Below are 22775 nucleotides of genomic sequence, written 5' to 3' on the forward strand. Positions count from 1 at the left end.
CATCATTCCGCTTGTTGTTATCAGTTATAAGCATCACCCATCAACTTTTCAACACAGGTAGGCTTGTGGTTAGTTATGATTACAGTAAATGAACAATAAGCATCTCCACCCTATCAAAATATGCGTCCCAAATGGGAGCCTATTCCCTATGTAGTGAACTACTTTTGACCAGGGCCCATAGGGCTCTCATCGAAAGTAGTGCACTATATAGGTAATAGGGTGCCATTTTAGATGCAATATAGTCAAATCTATTTTTCTATTATTATCTATTATCTATCTAGAACCCTTATTTTACCAGTTAAGTTGGTTGAGAAGAACACATTGTCCTCTCCACGCCAGCAACGAAGTGTGGGAAAGAGTTGCAGCCAGGGACGAGGAGAGCCAGTATTTGTGGGTCGTTCCACCAGTTTGCTGCCTTTTGAGAAGTGTAACTTGGTCCCAAAAAACATTTTTCATAAAGAGCACGTTTAACTTCATAAAAAACACGTTGTCTCAACTCAAGAGGGATAGGCCTTTGAAAAAGCCTTTTTGTTTCCAGGGAGAAGCATTTTGTGTTCCACATAGAACCATTTTGGGTTCCATGTAGAACCCTCTGTGGAATGGGTTCTACCTGGAACCAAAAATGTTTTTTCAAGGGGTTATCCTATGGAGACAGCAGAAGAACTCTTTAACATTGCCATAGGGAGGATATGGTCTATCTGAGCATAGGGGTTTCAGTGCAGCTGTTTTTCCCATAAAGGCTGCCAAGGACTAACACAGAGAGAAGAGATAACAATGCTGGACAATGTGATGTTTAAACAGGTAGTCTAGTGGTTAGAGCGTTAGGCCAGCAACCTTCGAATCCCCGAGCTGACAAGGTAAAAATTGTTCTGCCGCTGAGCAAGGCAGTTAACCCACTGTTCCCCGGGCATCAACGACGTGGATGTCGATTAAGGCAGAGGGGTTGGGTTAAATGCAGAAGACACATTTCAGTTGAAAGCATTCAGTTGTACAACTGAATAGGTATCCCCCTTTCCAAAGAGAATATTGCAGGTACTGCTTAGGTGTCCTTGAATTGTTGGTCTAGCCTACGAGTTTGTGTCTCAAATGGCACCCTATTCAAGTAGTGCCCTATAAAGGGAATAGGGTGCCGTTTGTAATGCAGACCATGATTAACAGACACACAACCTCTTGTAGCATACTGCCCCCGCCCCTTTCCCACCATGTCTTAAAACTGGATGGGCAGGTTGGTTGGTGTCCGCTGAACATTAAACTAAATAAGAGGGGGAAGAAATTAAAATGTAATCAACAAGTGTTCTAACAAATCATTTTTCCTCCTGACCTAGCTGACTAAACTCTTTATGGTCAAGGAAGTTTCTGATGAACTCCTAGGGAATTCAGCTCCAACTACATCAATTCGCCCCAAGGGCAATACTTTCAATTATTAAACGCTTACTGTGCACTTATATTTGCCCTCTGTAGTTGCATGCCTTTGTTTGTTTGAAATCCATACTTTTTCAATAAATGTTAATCAAATACAACCACCAACTGACAAAGAAAGTCACTCAACTACAGACGACAAACATAGGTACAAGGTAGGCGTTTCATAATTTACATTTGTTTAAGTATTGACCACAAAGCCTGGTCTCTGCTCCACTCCATTGGTGGAGTTCAACAGAAACTTCCTTGACCATGGAGTGGAGTTCAATCAACCTACTCATGACCCTAATTGAAAGTGGACCTTTATTCCAACACATAATTCATTAAGAGTCTATTGACGTCGCGGTGCGTCAATCTAAGTAATTAATAATAATAAAAATCCCCATGAAAATCAGTACATTTAAACTAGAGATATCAGTTTTTTTTTCTTCCATGGGCTGCATCTCAATCTCACTCACCCACCTATTTCGGCCTTCCGCATCTGCGGTGAAAGGTGACCGAAAATCGGTCTTCTTCTAAATATAGGACAGACACTTAAAAATCTTATTCCTTCTGATTATTTTTTTTACTTGATTTTTTGCCATTTATGAATGTGTTATTTAATGCGTTTCTATGGGTTATAGTAGTAAAAATTACCCATGGTATGACCCCCGCTCGTTTGTAGCCTATTCACAGATGCAATGTAGGTTTTTACAGTATCTTTAGTCTAACTGCCTAATCCAATATATTCCAGTCCGTGTTTCCCTTTAGCCCCAGCTGGCTCACTTGCAGGTTTTGTTTACTGGCGGAGGAGAGGCAGAGAAGAGGATTTAACAATCTACCTCTCATGTGGGAGACTAAAATATAAGTTTTCGACTTTATTTTTTGCTGTTGTCGTTGTGCAATAACCATGTGGTCATTTTGAAGGGAGATATCCCTCATGTAAAATCACCGAAACGCGCTTTATTGTGACGAAATAGTGCGAACAACTTGACCAACGGCGAAGTCTGACAGTCAATGTTGTCTTGCGTGGAAGTCTCGTTAATGTCAGTATTGACCGAATCGAGTTTGCGGTTTAATTATTTATTCTCTCCATACAAGGTTCAGATGAGTTTAAGTAAACTACCTAGTAATCGCAATACTTTTGCGTTTATTATTTGGGTATTTTTGTGAACGACACCAGCGGATGAGCGTGAAACCCAGTGACCCGTGGATTTGGTTGAGTACGCCACGCGTGCCATGAACCTGAAGTTGTCATAAGGGAAGCTACAGAATGCGGGACTGCGACACGAGAGAAATTGCTGCACATCACTAGCTGTGTTTTTTTGTTCTTTCAATGCAAGGGAATAAGCAATTTCCGAAGTAGACACGGCGCCATAGCGAGTGTTACCGAAAGCGTAATTCAATTGCGAGTTGGTATCAAATCGCACTACCTTGCGTTGTGGCCTGCTGCACAGCCAGCTAACATTAGCTAGCAGTTAGCTAGCTACTCCCCTTGGCCTGTTCAGACTTTCGAGACTGCGGATTGAATCAAGAACAATTGAAAAGACTCAATGCCATGCAAGTTATTGGCAAGTGAGACTTTAGCTTCGTTTGTCCACAATGAATCACACTGTTGCATTTGTTTGTGGCGATTTTGAATATCCACCAGATCTGTACAGATAACTAGCAGTGGCTAACCAGGTAGCCAGTGAACGAACACGTTGGACTCCAACTTCCCTCCGCCCATTTTTCCGGAATGCATGTTTTTATTTTTGTTTACCTCTGGGTTCTCGTGGCTTAGCGAACAAACCAATTGACAGCTACCACCTGCCAGCTAGTTTTAACCGAGTTGACACGGATTCTAACCCAGTTGCTCTCGACTGTGTCGTCGGTCGGATATTGATTTAAGGAAATATGTGTCCGCGGACTTTCCTTGTGGTTTTTGTGACTGCTGTCTACGTATGGAATTGTCAGCAAACGAATGGAGAAAATACAGAAAGTAAGTAGCTAGTTATAATCTTCTCACCCTACTCATCTGTGTCAGATGTGTTCACTTGTATAATTGTACCTAATTTAAGAGTGTCACTTAACTTGCTTTTGGAAGGCTCTGCTTTGACATCAATATCCGCTATGATGACAGCAAGGCCAGCCTTTTCGTTAGATACGCTAGATTTAAACGGACAAAGGTCTATTTGATTGACTTTTTGGTTAGTAAAACAATTACTTAACCACCTAAACTGATCAAAATGCCTTTGCAACCTGCAATTGTTCATGTCTATCCCATAAATGTGCTTGGTTATCAAATGGGTGCAATGCAAAACGTACAATGTACATCACATTGATTAGGGGTAGGGTGTTAGGGCTCAAAATGAGACACTGGTTCTGGTGTTATACTTTGTATTCCAAATAGTACAGCTTTTCAGGACACAACACTTTATTTCATGAGGGTGTAGAGACTTACCATCGCTGAGATCTTATTTTCACGTGATCAGAAAAGGTACAAAAAAAATAGTGGACAGGACAATGATAATCCCTTGTCAAAAAGGCACCAAATCACCTGCATGGATTCTTAATTTCAACAAGTTTTGTCCAATATCTTAAGATGGAGTGGTCATATTGTTCTGACTTAATATTATGACAATTAGGCACTTAATATGCACATTAGGCAGTACAGAATGCATAATTACAGTGCTTTGAGGCCAATGGTCATATTATTAACAAATATACATGCTTTATGCATAACTGAGAGTTTGTAACAAATTGAAACCATTTTTGAAATTAGAATTTAAAAAATACGGCTTAATGCAAATTAGATGCATAATAATATGCTAAGTAGTCTGTACAGAATAAAACAAATACAGTATGTTAAACCCATTAACTTAAAGTCAGGTGGTCCTATTGTTAACATATATATTGAGATTTTATGCACTCCTGGGAGTCTACACTGAAGAGTAATGTGGCGCCCACACGCTTGAGTGCGCGCACACAAACAAACACACACCGGGGGTGGTAACAGAGTAATTGGGATGACATGATCATGAACAAAAAGTAGGGTAACTATTTACTAGTTAGTAAGTTAGGTTGTCTCACAGTTGTAATCAGTAGCCCCTCTGAATAGGACTAGAGTGCACACACACAAACACTTCTCAGCATCCCTACACTCTCATCCAACACACACACACACACACACACACAGCCTAACGCAGACATACACTTCTCAGCACTTACACATACCAACACACATACGCCACACATTCACTCACTACTAGTCATTATTACAAGACTTGTACATGTATTAGCCATCTACACATCTGAATCTGTGTGATTCACTAGATTGACTGTTGTGTTGCAAATAGCAGTAAATTAGTTAACAAAATTACAGATTAAAAGAGGGTACTTAATGTCAAACCAGACACTTTCTGAAATCACAGCAGGTTTATCAAAGCACTGGATCAAATTGGATGAAACAAATTAGCTTATTTCAAATGAATGGTGAAGGAACCGGATGCACATGTACAACAGTAAGTGAGTAAACAAAGATGGAGATTAAAATAGTTAGTTTGGTCTTAAAGTATTATGTCAAACCAACCACTTTCATTGTAGGTTTTTTACACTGACACTGATTTGAATGAGATTGGATAAACCAAATTAGTTCAAATGAATGGTAAGGATAAAGGATGGACATGGTACAAACAACCTAGCTTCTGTTGTCCTCCCAACAAAGACGGAGATTAAAAGAGGGCAATTTGCACTCACCGGCCAGTTAATTAGTTACACCCATCTAGTACTGGGTCGGGACCCCCTTTGCCTCCAGAACAGCCTGATTTCTTTGGGGCATGTATTTTACAAGTTGGAAACATTCCACAGGGATGTTGGTTCATGCTGACGCGATGGCATCACGCAGTTGCTGCAGATTGGACGGCAGTACACCACCGCCACCATTCTGTACCTTTGACACCAGTCTGGATGGGTCCATGTACTCATGCTGCTTGCAGCAAATCCTGACTCTGCCATCAGCATGACTCAACAGGAACCGGGATTCCTCGGACAAGGCAATGTTTTTCCACTCCTTAATTGTCTAGTGTTGGTAATCGCGTGCCAACTGGAGCCGCTTCTCCTTGTTTTTAGCTGATAGGAGTGGAACCCAGAGTGGTCGTCTGCTGCAATAGCCTGTCTGTGACAAGGATTGACGAGATGCCATTCTGCACACCACTGTTGTGCTGTTATTTGTCTTATTTGTGGCCCCAGTGGGTGAGCCTATGCCCACTCATGGCTGCACCGCTGCCCAGTCATGTGAAATCCATAGATTAGTGCCTAATTTTTTTTATTTCAAATGACTGATTTCCTTATGAACTCTAACTCAGTAAAATCTTTGAAATTGTTGCATGTTGCGTTTTTATATATTTTTTCAGTAAGTTGTTACGTCTTACATGTCCAAGCAGGAATGCACGATTCAAAATATTTTGATATGCAACCTAATCCAGTGATTGTCATGCATTTTAGCTTGACAATTAGGCTATTAAAAAAAAATATTTTACTGTCAAATAGAGCTCCAGAATGTTTTGTTAAATAGAGATTAATTTGCCTTCATCTTTATGTACATTAACATTATATATTTGCTTAATTCAGTTGGTGCTAATTCACCACCCGAGGAAGTAGAAACGCAACACATTAGCTAGATCGCTAACTCTCTAAATATAACACCTACTGCCAGTAGCCATGTAAGTGCAATGAGGCTAGTTCACTTGCGATGGCCGATGCGCAATTCCACACCCTCTGTATTTCAAAGACGTATCAGGTATCTTGATTGTAGAACAGTGCTTTGAGCACAGTAATGATAGTTGAAAAATAGCAATTATACCTACAGTAGAAGGCCGAGACACTCCTCTCTTTTTAATATGGACAACTAGTTGCTTCCAAAGTTGTGTTTTTCCTCCCCTGCAATTGCATTTTGAAATGTTCTACAATCACGAGTGGGGAGAGTGAGTGAGAGGCTCGTTCATTACAGCAGCCTGCCCCAGTGAAACAGGCAGGCACACTGCCAGGGTAGACACTTATTACAGGAATCATGAGGATAATGCACTTTACTGTAGAACAAATTCATGAATTTATCTGCACAAAAATAGGACTTTTTGATTGAGGTGGAATGGGCAGCTCGCACCAGTGCAAGCAATTAAAAATGAAACTCGCACAGCCAAGTTAAAAGGTCGCAAAATCCGACTAAATTGTCACACTCTATAGTCCTGCGTATGGTTTCTATTCACCCCGTCTGCACCTGGTGACCCACTCGTGATCTTTTAACTATTTGAAAAGCTGGTAAGAGTCAGTGTAGTAGAATTCTTGAGACTTTGTGATGAAATAGGCCTATACCTACTCTTGCACCATTAATGTATTTAGGCGTGGGAGTTAACCCTCTTAAACAGCCTTTGTCTAGCAGCATTGCAACAAATCAAACGCTCGACTGACACCTCTGTACTTGTTATGGATGTTAAACGCTGTCGAGTTTGTTTTCAGCCTATGTGACGAGAGAGCGAGTTGGACTGAGAGTTGAGAAAAAAAAACTCATAGTAATGTGAAGCTACCCTTTTCATTAAACTGAAAAGGCGGTGGGTTGAGATTGGGTCATGTCATCAGACCAGTTTGTGAGATTCTGTTGCGCAACTGTGACAATTCATAAACAATTTGTGTATTGCTCGGCTACTGGCTCTGACTGGCCCCCTTCTCGCACCTCTCCGACTTGACAGTGAACCAGTGAGTGAGTGAGAGAAACTTGGGCCTCACTGAAAGTGTTTCATAACATTGACTGACAGTAACTGACCAATGCATTGGCTGAACCAAGCCAGTGTCTGTATGTAACCTATGTTGTGAAGGAATTGTTAATGTTTATTGACCCGATACTTAAGTCAAAATGGACAATTCTGGCTTGGACAAGGCTTACTTAATTAGCTTGTCAAAATGGCTAAATGAAACTAAAATCCTTGGTGGATTTGTTTTGGTTTTATATTTACATTTTTACATTTCCATCACCCCATTTTACATACTGAAGGATTGAGTATAGGCATAGATTAAGAATTGTCCTATCTGTATCCTGTATCCTTTCTATTCTGTTGTCAGATCTGTATGCACATGGTAGAATGTCTCGCGTTCTATTTCTGCCTGCAATGTTTGGTCATCATTACACTCTATTGTGCTACCATCCATCGTACGTTAGGTCACCTCGGGTACCAAGATACAGTAGTTAACCTCAGGTCTCCAATGTAAAGTAGTAGTTCACCTCAGGTACCACCGTCCAGTAGTTCACCTCAGGTCTCCAACGTAGAGTAGTTTACCTCAGGTTGCCAATTAAATAATTTGAAGTGGTCAGGTTGTCAAACCAGACAATATCAATCTATTTTAGAAGTGTGCCTGAGGCTGGTCTAGCGGGTAATGCTGCCGCCTGCAGCACGTACACGTCACCCTTCAGCGTAGTTTGGACACACCTACTCATTCCAGGGTTTTTCTTTATTTTTACTATTTTCTACATTGTAGAATAATAGTGAAGACATCAAAATGATGAAATAACACATGGAAATCATGTAGTAACCAAAAAAGTGTTAAACAAATTAAAATATATTTGAGATTCTTTAAAGTAGCTACCCTTTGCCTTGATGACAGCTTTGCACACTCTTGGCATTTTCTCAACCAGCTTCATGAGGAATGCTTTTCCAACAGTCTTGAAGGAGTTCCCACATATGCTGAGCCTTGTTGGCTGCTTTTCCTTCACTCTGCAGTCTAACTCATTCCAATCCATCTCAAAACAAATGAAAGTCCCACTAAGCACAAACCAGATGGGGTGGCATATCATTGCAGAATGCTGTGGTAGCCATGCTGGTTAAAAGTCTGCCTTGAATTCTAAATAAATCACAGATGGTGTCACTAGCAAAGCACTATCACACCACCAACTACACATGCGGAGATCATCCATTCACCTACTCTGCGTCTCACAAAGACACGGCGGTTGGAACCAATAAATCTCACATTTTGACTCCTCAGTGCAAAATCTGTTCTTTGGTCTAGTCTAATGTCCATTGCTCGTGTTTCTTGACGCAAGCAAGTCTATTATTATTGGTGATCTTTAGTAGTGGTTTCTTTGCAGCAATTTGACCATGAAGGCCTGATTCACGCTGTCTCATCTGAACAGTTGACGTTGAGATGTCTAACTTTAACTCTGAAGAATTTAGGCTGCAATCTGAGGTGCAGTTAACTCTAAAGAACTTATCCTCTGCAGCAGAGGTAATTCTGGGTCTTCCTTTCCTGTAGCGGTCCTCCTGAGAGCCAGTTTCATTACAGCGCCTGATGGTTTTTGCGACTGCAAAAACCCGATTGACTGGCCTTCATGTCTTAAAGTAACGGACTGTCATTTCTCTTTGCAGATTTGAGCTGTTCTTGCCATAATATGGACTTTGTCTTTTACGAAATAGGGCTGTCTTCTGGTTACTATATGATTCCACATGTATTATTTCTTAGTTTTGCTGTCTTCACTATTATTGTACAATGTAGAAAATAATACAAATTAAGCAAAACCCTTGAATGAGTAGGTGTCCTAACTTTTCACTGGTACTGTATGTAAATTAAATGTAATATTTCAGTTATTCATTTTTTATACATTTGCATACATTTCTAAACCTGTTTTTTGCTTTGTTTTTAATGTCTATTGTGTGCAGATTTAGGGAATGCTCTATCCACTAGGCAGGTAGCCACTAACCACCAGGCAGGTAGCATAGTGGTTAGAGCGTTGGGCCAGTAACCGAAAGGTTGCGAGATCGAATACCCAAGCTGACAAGGTAAAAATATGTTGTTCTGTCCCTGTTCCTAGGCTGTCATTGTAAATAAGAATTTGTTCTTAACTGACTTGCCTAGTTAAACAAAGATACAATTAATCCATTTTAGAATAAGGATGTAATGTGGCAAAAAGTCAGGGGGTCTGAATTCTTGCCGAATGCACTGTACATGTATCTATCCTTTGAAGTGCTTAGGAGAGGGACTAGTCTAACCAGAAACCGTATCAATCCATCTCACTCATGAAGCTCAATTTCCGCGCCTCATGTTAAAGACGGACATCCTTCTGTCATAAGTGTCACCCAGTGTGTAACTCTACTAAAGAACTAACTCTTGTTAAATCTCACTGTCGTCAAATGAGATCCGGTTGGTCTGTAATTGTGTAACATAACTAGCTATTGTCTGCATCCCAAATGGTACCCCATTCCCTATGTACACTGAACACAAATATAAATGCAACATGTAAAGAAAGAGTTGGTCCCATGTTTCATGAGATAAAATAAAAGATCCCAGAAATATTGCATACACACTAAAAGCATTTTCTTTTTCAAATTTTGTGCATAAATTTGTTTACATCCCTGTGAGCATCTCTCTTAGGCAATGATAATCCATCTACCTGACAGGTGTGGCATATCAAGAAGCTGATTAAACAGCATGATCATTACACAGGTGTACCTTGTTCTGGGGACAAAAAAAGGCCACTCTAAAATGTGCAGTTTTGTCACACAACACAATGCCACAGATGACTCAAGTTGAGGGAGCGCGCAATTGGCATGCTGACCGCAGGAATGTCCACCAGAGCTGTTGCCAGAGAATTTAATGTTAATTTCTTTACCATAAGATTCCTCTTTGTAAAAGTATTTATTTTCAACTCGCAATCTGTGGATTCGATTAGATAGATTGAAATTGTACGTTAAACATCACAGCATAGTTGAAAGATATATGTTGCGTAGAAATCCGAAGAGGGTGGCCAGCAGAGATGGGTGGGACGGGCTGATGGTTGGGATGTGGAATTGGAGACAAGTGGGAGAGAGAATGATGGTCAAAGATAAAAGTAAAAAATAAAGTCAAGTTAAAACAGAATAAAAAGTATGTTTGAATGACACTGAGGAGCAGTGTTTTTACAGCTGATGCCGGTTTGCCTGGGGCTGATGCCGTGCAGGTGTTTGTACACATGCATGTACACACACTCATTCAAATAAACACATACAAGAACACACACATTCATGTAATAGTGCCAGACATGCACACAAACATATAGTTTGCTTTGCTGTTATGATTTTAGTTGTCCTTGATATTTATTTATTTATACTTTACATTTTTATGCATTGTTTGTTGTTTTCTTCTGTCTTTTTCTCTTTAGTTCATTCTCTTGGTTGTTGGTGCATTCCCCCAATGAACCCCCCGTTCAGGGACCATCAAAAATAGTGTACTATATTAGGAATAGGGTGCCATTTGAGACACCATGAGTGTGTGTGTGTGTGTGTGTGTGTGGTTGACACACAGGAATTGTTTGTCTTTTATTGTTCTCTTTAATCCTGGGTGACATGTTCCAACGTTGTCAAGCTGTGAAACACCTCATTTTCAAGCAACTGAGTAAGAATGCTGATCTTGGATCAGGTCACCTGTCTATAATCTTACTCATTATGATCTAAAAGGCAAACTTGAACCTACATCAACACTCCTACTCTGAGATCCTTGATACATATGGCCCTTGATCTGACAATGCTTTCTTTCTGAGGTGCGTACTCAGTCCGACATGGAGGCCTAACTGACCTTGATCAAGGAAACGTCCTTCTTATTCTGCAGGTAATAATTACCTCAGTGTCAACAATGGCCCTCAACAATGCCCATTCATATTACATGATACCATAAAACAGTTAGGGATCCATTGTAGTGTTGCATGGTAAACCGGTACCAAAACGTTGCCACCATTTTAGAATACCGTTTAATTTGATACTACTGAATTTTTCGACCCTAAAATTCAAAAGAACCCGCTGGCGCCTGTTTATAAAGTCAGTTTTGTTAATAAATTCAGTCAACAACAAAAAAGCAACAGCAACTCTCCTGTATGCGCCCATTCACTAATGTCTATTTCACTTTCATGTGTATATCACATGTAGCAGCTGTAATCAGCCAGCCACATACCCTACCAGCAATCACTCACAGGTTCTCTCCGTCCTCTCTTCCTGCGCATCTATGACATTTGGTTTTAAAATATAATTTAGCCTTGATGTCAAGCAGGGATGCAGACCCCGATGTTCTTCTGCTAAATGTACATTTGATAGATTGGAGCAGTGTGCAGAGCGAGCAAAGTTGAAATGTTGCATAATTTCCTCACCTGGTATAACCAAGAGCACAGGCCTTTCTGAGTAGGCTTTGCAAGTTCGCTGTCACACAGCCTCTGAGTGTCAGAGAGAGAAAATAGAGCACAGTACTTTTACAGCAATGAAAACGTCTCGTCTCTAGGGCACACCATTAACAAAAGATGATGACCCGTATTACCAGAGCGACCTTTTACAAATTCACACGCATTTTATATACTTTTACAAACAGCTGTTTTAAACTGTTCCCGGGTGGCTAATTATTGATTTGATAACAAACAACCTTGTTCAGTCATGTTACCTAACTAGCTAACAACCTGTTAAAGGAAAGATTCACCCATTTTTAAGAATGTTCTATCGTTTTTCTATCTCTGAGCGATGTTCTATCGATTCCCGGGGTCATTTCATGTATATTTGAGCTATTGCCTGTCAAGCAGGCAGAAATACAGCCGGTATGACGAGTTTTGCATCGATACACATGAAAACATGAAATGACTCCAGGAGTCGATAGAATATCGCTCAGATGCAAAAAAAACTATATATAACATTCAAAATGGGTGTTTTACGTTGCGTAATGTGAAAAGGATATGTGAAAGTTAGTGCAGCTGGTGAGTTTGAGGAATGACGGAAGTACAGTGCATTCGGAAAGTATTCAGACCGCTTGACTTCCACATTTTGTTACATTACAGCATTATTCTGGGGTGGCAGGTAGCCTAGTGGTTCGAGCGTTGGGCCATTGAGCATTAACCAAAAGGTTGCTAGATCAAATCCCTGAGCTGACAAGGCAGTTAACCCACTGTTCCTAGGCCTTCAATGTAAATAAGTGTTCTTAACTGACTTGCCTAGTTAAATAAAGGTTAAAACATTTTTTATTTAAATTGTTTTCCACGTGTCAAATACAATTTGATTTAATTTGAGGGGAACAAAGCAAAAATGCAATGGAACTGGCTTCGAGGTCCAGAGTTGAGTTTGAAGGTCCTAGAGGCACAGTTCCCGAAAAGCAATTATTCATCAATCGCCATCTAGTACCTTTAATACATTATAGAGAATTTTTTAGAACATCATAGGCATAGTTGATCTCAGACTATGGTTAATAATGCTAATCCTTGTTAAGAGCCCGCTAGTAATTATTCAAAGTGCCTTTTACTGTTCTGTTGTCTGAAACCTGAAATCTGTCTATTATTGGTAGCGTACTGGTTAGAGCGTTGGGCCAGTAACCGAAAGGTTGCTAGATCGAAACCCCAAGCTGACAAGGTAGAAATCTGTTGTTCTGCCCCCAGAGCAAGGCAGTTAAGCCACTGTTGCCCAGGCGCCAAAGACATGGATGTCGATTTCAGGCAGCTGCACCTCTCTGATTCAGAGGGGTTGGGTTAAATGCGGAAGACACATTTCAGTTGACGGCATTCTTGGTATGGATTACATCACGCGCCGCTGCAGCCAATTGTCTGGTCCGCTGGTGCCTCCCTGATCTTAGCTCCGGCGGCATATGTTGGAAAACAATAAACCAACGAGCCACCTAGTAAAACCTTGAAAAGGGAAGTGTTGCAATAGCTGCTGGGTGTTTGTGTTCTTCCTGAGGCCACACTCGTGTAGGAGTGAGAGGCGTGTGAGGCCCAGGGAGAGGTTTGTGTCCCAAATGGCACACTATTCGTATGTAGTGGATGACTTTGACCTGTAGTGTAGGAGGGAGAGTAGAGGGAGACACGCACTCACACACATCTGGACAGTGCCCTTGCACCCTCCGCCTGTTGTCTACTCTTTCCAGACAAGGGCATCAAATTAACTGTGTGGTCAACCTACCGTTTCATTTTCACTTAACCTTTATTTATACAGGTTAGTCTAATTGAGATTTAAGTATATATTTTTTTACAGTGAGACCTGTACAGTGTTTATGGAACCAGGCATGCAGCCAGTGTGGCCAGTGGATGAAAACCAAATTCACCAGCCACTCAGACTATGTACTGTATGTAACTTCATACCAGCCACATTTTCAGTGCAGGTTTATTTAACTCATACTATCTAAATGCATTCATAGTAGATGTAGGCAAGTATCTACATGCACTACATAAGAGTGCTGATGTAGGAGTTTTCTTTGTGATTAGGTGAGTTGATTAGGTGAGTGTCAGAAGTGAATCAGAAGCTCCATAGCCGCCCTTATGTAGTTGGCTTGTGTGTTTTTTTTGGTCTCTTTTTCCAGGAGGATCATGTCAGGACCACTGTGCAGCTGCAGCTCCCCAGCATATTTTAGGGTTTTCATGTTCCGAAGTGTCATTATATTCTGTAATATTATTTCTATTCTGCAAAACCTTATCAGACAGTTTCGTAATGTCTCTCGACTTCACCTTTAGAAATAGCTTGTTCAATGACAGAGCTTTTTGTCCTCTTTCTAATCACAGACAATTGGAACCTACATTCTCAATTGACTTTAATGATTCTAGAATTGTAGTCCAGGTTCTAGAATGACCTGTATCTCCAGACAGCAGATTGTAATGGACAATGTGGTTTTTTTTCTATTAGTTTTGCTGAAGTTTTATGTGCTATTTCAACAGATCAGTTTGCTCCAGCACCTACAGAGTTAACCTCTCACAGTCTACAGTAGATGACTGTTTAGGAATATACCATTATGTGTTAGTTTCTAATTCACAAAGGTATTATTTCATTACTTGTTATTGCTGTGTTATATGATCCATTGTTGGCAATTCAGTGGTTTGCTCCAGCACCTACAGAGTTAACCTCCCAGCAAGACTGTCCTATGACTCAATCCTGACCTTTGATGTTAACTCTCTGGCTGTTGTTGATCACCCCTGTTATTTCTTCATACACAGGAGAGGTGGTACAAACAACAATTAAAGCCAATTATGTTTTAATTCCTTTTCCTTTGCATGGGGATTCTGCTGTTTTGAGGAATAGAACTACATCATAGTTAGTCCCTTTCTCCAACTCTCCTAATGGCCGTTAGACTCTGTCAGTGGTGGTGTGAGATATTATTGATCAGTGGAAATCTTCAGTCGTGATCCTTTTGTAGATTATACAGTACCTCCGAGGCACAGACTTATCTCCATGTGTCTCTGTGAGTTAGTCCAGCAGCCCCTGTGTCTGTCTGCCTGCCTGTCCGTGTGTGGCTGGTTTCCATGGTAACTCCATCGGTTTGCGTGATGTTCCCAAAACATCTCCTCTTTGTTTTTTCCCCCCAAGTTGATAGGAAGGACTCTTAATAGCTAGGTTGCTCCCCAAATGGCACCCTATTACCTATGGGCCCTGGTCAAAAGTAGTGCACTATATAGGGAATAAGGTGCCATTTGAGCTGAGGCAGCCCTAGACTAGACTACCTGTGGTGTTATGGATGGAATAGGATACCCCTCGACTGTTCATGAACTCTCTTACATCTGTGACGGTTGTCCCTGTTCTCCCTGTTTGTGTTCTACACCGTTGTGACATCGGAGGTATTATTTGTTTGTATCAATGTTCAGTCATAGCAAAAACTCAGTCAGTCATCATAGATTCTGGTACAGGTGAATCATGATTTGTCTCTGGAGAGTAACCAGATTTCTACAGATGGGCATATATGATATATGATGAAAGCCTAACCACCACACTCAGCCACTGCTGTGTGGTAGGGTTGAACATTTTCCTGGTATTCTACAAATGTTCCATCCCGAGAATAAATCACTTTGCGATCTACCTAAACCAACCATGTTTTTAGTGCCGTTAAATTGGATAATTAGTAATGAGGCAAATAGCAGTACTTTGGCTGTTTTTTTAGTTTTAATCTGTTTTCTTTTGTGAAACGCACCAAACAAGCTGTCGACCTAACCCTCAATGGATACAGTGATCCCCGATATCATACACAAGCGATGTCCTGCTTAATCTCTGGCCCTTTGCTGCAAGTCTACACTGCAATGGAATACCACCATCATTACAATCAACCTGTTCCCAAGGATTCTAAACCAAGGAAGGGTGGGAGTAGAGGAGGAATTTGGAATCGGATTAAAAAAACAGCCCTTCAGAACACCTCATCCATCTATTATGCATGGCAATGTAGAAAGCATAAGGAATAAGACTGTTACGGGCTTGTACCCAATACATCTGAGTCCTGACGATCCTGCTTGATCTGTCTGAGACCTGGTCTACGGAACAGGATCCCGACACTGTTGTGGAGCTGCATGGCTTCACAATTGTTAGAATGGTCTGAAACATCAACTCTGGTAATAGAAATGGTGGTGGAGTTTGTGCATTTTTCAATGAGAAGTACTGCAATCCTGCCCGTCTTACAACTAAGCACAAGGTCTGTACGAAAGATATCGAACTCCTTGCTCTTAACCTACGGCCATACAACCTGCCACAGGAAATAAATCGGGTCCGGTTTATTTATTGTTTCCATCGACTTCTCCTCTGACACGCTCATAGCTGCCGACTTGATTCATGACCTTGTATCCCAGGCTGAGACCGAGTCACCTGAAGCAGTAAAGCAAATCATGGGAGACTTTAACGTGTGCAATCTATCTCAACATCATATCAGCAATATGTTACCTACCCGAACTGAAGCCTGTCTGGACCTCTGTTATGGTAACATCCAAGGTGCGTATTTTTCCAAGGCACTACCCAGTCTTGGGGGTTGGGATCATAACGTGGTTCTGCTCATCCCAGTCTACAAAGTGCGTCTGCATCGAGAGAAGGCTAAAAAGGTAGAGATTAAAAGCTGGACTCCTGAAGTGATTGAAGGTTGCTTACTTTTTCTGTGGCTTAACCAACAAGGCTTGTAATTTAGCAATTTTACAGATGGCATACACGTTTCTTATTAAGGCACATGAAAGTTCACATGTTCGAGAAGGCATTTCTGCCACAAAAACACATTTTGATAAACATTTTTTTTTTTACGTTCAAACGGCTCGGCTGTCCTGTGAAGTCGTGACTTGCGACATACGCCTAGTTTCCTGAATCGGGGCACATATTTTCAAGCAGAGTGGTGGCTGCATTATTTTGTGGGTATGCTTGTAATCATTAAACTGGGTAGTTTTCAGAATAAAACATTTATGGAATGGAGCTAAGCACCGGCAAAAAAATTGCTTTCGACCAGACACTGGGAGATGAATTCACCTTTCAGCTGGAGCTCTAACCTAAAACACAAGGTCAAATCTAAACTGGAGTTGCTTACCAAGAAGATGGTGAATGTTCCTAAGTGACCGAGTTAAAGTTTTGTCTTAAATCTGGTTGTCTAGCAATGGTTTTCTGGAAATGATCAACAATTTGAGAGAGCTTGAAGAGTTTTGAATAAGAATAATGGGCAAATGTTGCACAATCAGGGTGTAGAAAGCTCTTTAGCCATGTTCACATTGGCAGTTTGAAGTGACTCAAATCCTATTAATTTGCATATCCTATTCGAATCTGTTCTTTTTCCTGCGGTCTGAACATCCAAAAACCACATGGAATCGGATATTTCGAGCCACATTTCAAACCACCTTCGTAGGTGGTTTGAAGTCGGATACAACTCTGATTCCTGGCCATGAACGGTCAAATCGGATTTATTTGAAAGTCTTCTTACCATTTTATTTTGAACATTCAAAGCAACTGGGAAACATCCATGGCAGGCATTGTCACCTTAGCTTGCTACGTAACTTCTGAGTGATAGGAAGCACGAGCACCACCACCAATCAGCCTACACCACTGCACACAGACCTGGCGTTACTGTGACAACTACTTTAGCCTTGTTTGCAAATGACTGCTACCTGAACAAACACACACATCCTATTTGGTCACATGCAACTTGCTATTTGGACAGTCCGTAGTCCAAAACAGATTTGAAAAACAAAACTCATTTGAGCATTAAGGCCTGCAGTGCCAAGCAGCATTGTAAGGCTGCGTTGTGACACTGACTTGACCCAAGCCCAGCTCAGTTGACCCAAGCCCAGCTCAGTTAATCCCTACCATTGTGACGCTGAGTTGTCATAATGCTTCAGCAAATGTACATTACACCAGGGGCGCTGGTAGACACAATGTAAGTAACCTAATGTATGTCCCTCTAACTGCCCTGAATGCCTCTGCTGATCCTACAGCTATCGCATGCAGCAATCATGTGCCTATGAACCAGATTTATACTGTTAGCACTGAGGCGGTGTGCCCTAGTAGGAAGTCCACTGTGAGCAGCTCACCCTGCACTAACATAAATAACATGAGCATATCTACTTCTGCTATGCTTCCCAGTAAAGCAATGAAAACAAGTAAGCATCCCAGAAGAAAAGTGCTCAAATTAGCCCACGTTAACATATGTAGCTGAAGAAACAAGGTTAATGAAATCAATAATTTGCTAGTACCAGATGACATTCATATTCTGACAATCTCTGAAACTCACTTAGATAATACCTTTGATACAGTGGTAAGCAATACAAGGTTAACACTTTTACAGCAAATATAGAAATGCCAATGGTAGAGGTGTTGCTGTTTATATTCCGAACCACATTCCTGTAAATCTCAGAGGAGGATTACTGTTGAAGTAATATGCTACAGGTTCATGTGCCTCACCTAAAGCCTATTCTTGTGGGAAACTGCAATAGACCACCAAGTGCTAACAGTCCGTATCTGGATAACGTGTGAAATGCTTGATAATGTATGTGATAGCAACAGAGGTATATTTTCTGGGTGATTTTTAAATATTGACTGGCTTTCATCAAGCTGCCCACTCAGGAAAATGCTTCAAACTAACCAGTGCCTGCAACCTGGTTCAGGTTATCAATCAACCTACCAGGGTAGTTCCAAACAGCACAGGAATGAGATCATCAACATGTATTGATCTCATCTTTACCAGTGCTGCAGACATTTGCTTGAAAGTAGTCACCAGATCCATCTGATGTAGTGATCACAATATAGTAGCCATATCTAGAAAAAACAGAGATCCAAAGGCTGGGCCTAATATGGTGAATAAGAGGTCATACAATACGTTTTGTAGTGATTCCTATGTTGTTGATGTAAAGAATATGTGTTAGTCCGTGGTGTGTAATGAGGAGCAAACAGACCGATGCACTTGGCACATTTATGAAATGTCTTATTCCAGTTACTAATAAGCACGCACCCATTAAGAAAATGGCTGTGAAAACGGTTAAATCTCCGCGGATTGACGAGTGTCACGTTCCTGACCTTATATCCTTTGTTTAGTCTTTGTTTAGTTGGTCAGGACGTGAGCTGGGTGGGTGTAGTCTATGTTTTGTGTTTCTATGTTGGGTTTGTTGTTTGGCCTAATATGGTTCTCAATCAGAGGCAAGTGTTTTGCATTGTCTCTGATTGGGAACCATATTAAGGTAGCCTGTTTTCACTGTTTGTTTGTGGGTGATTGTTTTCTGTCTTTGTGTTCTGCACCAGATAGGACTGTTTTCGGTTTTCACATTTATTGTTTTGTAGCTTGTAGTGTTCTCGTTCTTATTCTTTATTAAACATGTTGAACACTAGCCGCGCTGCGTTTTGGTCCTCTCTTTCATCCCAGGAAGGAAGCCGTTACGAGGAATTAAAAAATTGTATGTTTGAGAGGGATGAGGCAAAAGGAATGGCAAATAAGTCTGTCTGCACAACCGATTGGCAAACCTATTGCAAATTGAGAAATCATATGACTTAACTGAATAAAAAGAAGCTACACTGAAACAAAGATGCATGATAATAAGAATGATAGTAAAAAGCTTTGGACCACCTTAAATTACATTTTGGGACAAAAGGCAAACTCCGCTCCATCGTTCACCGACTGATATTGCCAACTACTTTAATTATTTTTTTCATTGGTCAGATTAGCAAATTTAGTCATGACATGCCAGCAACAAACACTGACACTACACATCCAAGTATATCTGACCAAGTTATGAAAGACGAGCATTGTCATTTTGAAATCCGTAAAGTGAGTGTGGAAGAAGTGAAGAATTATTATTTTTTTGTCCATCAACAATGACAAGCCACCGCAGTCTGACAATTTGGATGGAAAATGACTGAGGATAATGGCGGACGATATTGACAATCCTATTTCCCATATTTTCAATTTAAGCATACAAGAAAGTGTGTGCCCTCAGGCTTGGAGGGAAGTAAAAGGCATTCCGCTACCTAAGAATAGTAAAGCCCCTTTTACTGGCTCAAATAGCCGACCAATCAACCTGTTAGCAACCGTTAGTAAACGCTTGGAAAAAATTGTGTTTTGACCAGATACAAGGCTATTTTACAGTAAACAAATTGACAACAGACTTTCAGCATGCTTATAGGGACGGACATCCAACAAGCACAGCACTTACACAAATGACTGATGTTTGGCTGAGAGAAATTGATGATAAAAAGATTGGGGGCTGTTTTGTTATGTTTCAGTGTGGCTTTTGACATTATCGATCATAGTCTGCTGCTCAAATCCATTTTAATCCCACTTTGTAACACAACAAAATGTGGAAAAAGTCAAGGGGTGTGAATACTTTCTGAAGGCACTGTATATAGTGCACAACTTTTGACCGGGGCCCAGGCTGTACTGTTCCAGTTATCAACACTTGTCACTATCACCACAGTGGACTGTATTAGATTCTCAATTAGTAATGCCTGGCTCTGGCTCAATGAGATGTCCATCCCAAATGGCATCCTATCCCCTATGTAGTGTACTATGTTGGGAATAGGGTGCCACTTAGGACACGACCAGCCTGGTCAAACGCATTCAACTATATAGGGTGCATGGGCCCTGGTCAAAGGTAGTGCACTGTAAAGGGAATAGGCTGCCATTTAGGACGCAAACAGTGTGTCCACACTCCACAGCACACTGCTGGGAGCTGTTTGTACTCTGGTTCCCTCGCTGCTCCTTGGGGTCATTTACTGTTCCTCCCTGTGTGTATCTCTGTCGGTTTGGGTCATCTTACTGCCACCCTGTCATCTTACCGCTTCAGTCCATCTGCCTCGCTCTTTCTCTCTCTCTCTCCCTGTCTCTCGCTCTTTTTCTCTCTTGCTCTCATACTCTCTGAGAGGGGCTCTCATGATGGGTGATGATTTGGGGTGTTTGTGTTGGATATCTTAATTGGACACCACGGCCCACTATAGTTGTTAGTAAGACTTGTTCTTATACCTCTACTTTATATCTGTGTAGTAACAATGCAATTACTGTAGTAATAACATTTTAATAACATGTTATTAGTCTTTAGTCATTGCTTAATGGAAGGATTGTTCCTTATTCCAGTTGTGCAATAACAAAACTCCCATTACAATGCATTTACTGAATGAGGCTACTCTGTAACAATGGCATAGTAAAGTTGTTCTTACTGTAGCTAGTAATTACAGTGTTACTACTCGGGTGTAGTCAGAGCAGCAACAGTGATCATGACAGATCAACACGATCCGGAAACGTCTCGTTTGGAAATAGGTGTTGCAATGAATGTTTCAGAGTACGTACAGTATGTTTCAATGTTTTCCCCCACAGACTGTCTCTTTCTCTCGCAATTCAATTAGGCCGTCATTGTAAATAGGAATCTGTTCTTAACTGACTTACCTAGTTAAATAAAGGTCACATTTAAATAAATATCAAGAGCTCTTTCCATGACATAGACTGACCAGGTGAAAAGATACGATCCCTTATTGATGTCACTTGTTACATCCACTTCAATCAGTGTAGATGAAGGGGAGGAGACGGGTTAAGGAAGGATTTTGAAGCCTTGAGACAATTGAGATGTGGATTGTTTCAATTGGGGGGTGCTGCAACTCAATATTAGGAAGGTGTTTTTAATGTTAGTTTTGACTACTTTAATAGTGTATTAGGTCTACTCTATACAAAATTAGCATATCCCCCGAGTCTCTTCCCTGTTTCAAACCTGGTAGTTTAGCTGATGGGACTACCAGCTCTCTGTAACCTAGAGAGCAAAATTTACACTGATGAAAAAATATAAATTCAATTTCAAAGATTTTACTGAGTTAGTTCATATAAGGAAATCAGTCAGTTGAAATACATAAATCAGGCCTTAAACGGGACCTTAAAATAAAAACGTAGGGGCGTGGATCACAACCTGTCAGTGTCTGGTGTGACCACCATTTGCCTCACGCAGCGCAACATATCTCCTTTGCATAGAGTTGATTTAGGCTTTTAATTGTGGGCCATGGAATGTTGTACCACTACTCTTCAATTACACTGCGAAGTTGTTGGAGATTGGCGGGAACTGGAACACGCTGTCGTACACATCGATCCAGAGCATCCCAAACATGCTCAATGGGTGAAATATCTGGTGAGTATGCAGGCCAGAGAAGAACTGGGACATTTTCAGCTTCCAGGAATTGTGTACAGATCCTTGCGACATGGGACCGTGCATTATCATGCTAAAACATGAGGTGATGGCGGTGGATGAATGGCACGACAATGGTCCTCAGGATCTCATCACGGTATCTCTGTGTTCAAATTGGCATCGATTAAAATGCAATTGTGTTCATTGTCCGTAGCTCATGCCTGCCCATGACATAACCCCACCGCCACCATGGGGCACTCTGTTCACAACGTTGAAATCAACAAACAACTCGCCCACACGTCACCATACACGCTGTCTGCCATCTGCCCGGTACAGTTGAAACTGGGATTCATTCGTGAAGAGCACAGTTCTCCAGCGTGCCAGTAGTCATCGAAAGTGAAATTAGCTTCCCAGAGATGGTTTCTGACAGTTTGTGCAGAAATTTTTGGGTTGTGCAAACATCGTTTCATCAGCTGTCCGGGTGGCTGGTCTCCAATGATCCCACAAGTGAAGAACCCAGAGGGCTTGGGCTGGCGCGGTTACACGTGGTCTACAGTTGTTAGGCCGGTTGTACCTACTGCCAAATTCTCTAAAACGGCGTTGTAGGCGGCTTATGGTAGAGAAATTAACATTGAATACTCTGGAAACAGTTCTGTTGGACATTTCTGCAGTCAGCATGCCAACTGCACGCTTCCTGAACTTGAGACATCTATGGCATTGTGTTGTGTGACACAACTGCACATTTTAGTGGCCTTTTACTGTCCCGAGCACAAGTTGCACCTGTGTAATGAACATGCTGTTTAATCAGCTTATTGATATGCCACACCTGTCCGGTGGATGGATTATCTTGGCAAAGGAGTGATGCTCACGAAGATAAAACATTTGCTTGAAAGTAAGCTTTTTGTGCATATGGAACATTTCTGGGATATTTTATTTGAGCGCATGCAACATGGGACCAACACTTTTTACATGTAGCGTTTTATATTTCTGTTCAGTGTAGTTACTTAAATTACAGCCTCCAGCCCCATGCCAAATAAGAGTA

The 22775-nt window shown here is 41.1% G+C and overlaps 1 protein-coding gene across 1 annotated transcript in view; it reads left to right on the forward strand.

Moving 5' to 3' along the window:
- The first annotated feature begins 2904 nt into the window (after positions 1 to 2904).
- Positions 2905 to 22775, forward strand: part of insra (insulin receptor a) — a 102307-nt gene continuing 82436 nt past the window's right edge. The window contains exon 1 of the mRNA XM_024010235.2: positions 2905 to 3379. Coding sequence (XP_023866003.1) covers positions 3295 to 3379 — 85 coding nt within the window. The 5' untranslated portion in view covers positions 2905 to 3294. The remainder of the gene's footprint in view (positions 3380 to 22775) is intronic.

Source organism: Salvelinus sp. IW2-2015, linkage group LG19, assembly GCF_002910315.2.
Source record: "Salvelinus sp. IW2-2015 linkage group LG19, ASM291031v2, whole genome shotgun sequence".
Classification (NCBI taxonomy): Eukaryota; Metazoa; Chordata; class Actinopteri; order Salmoniformes; family Salmonidae; genus Salvelinus; species Salvelinus sp. IW2-2015.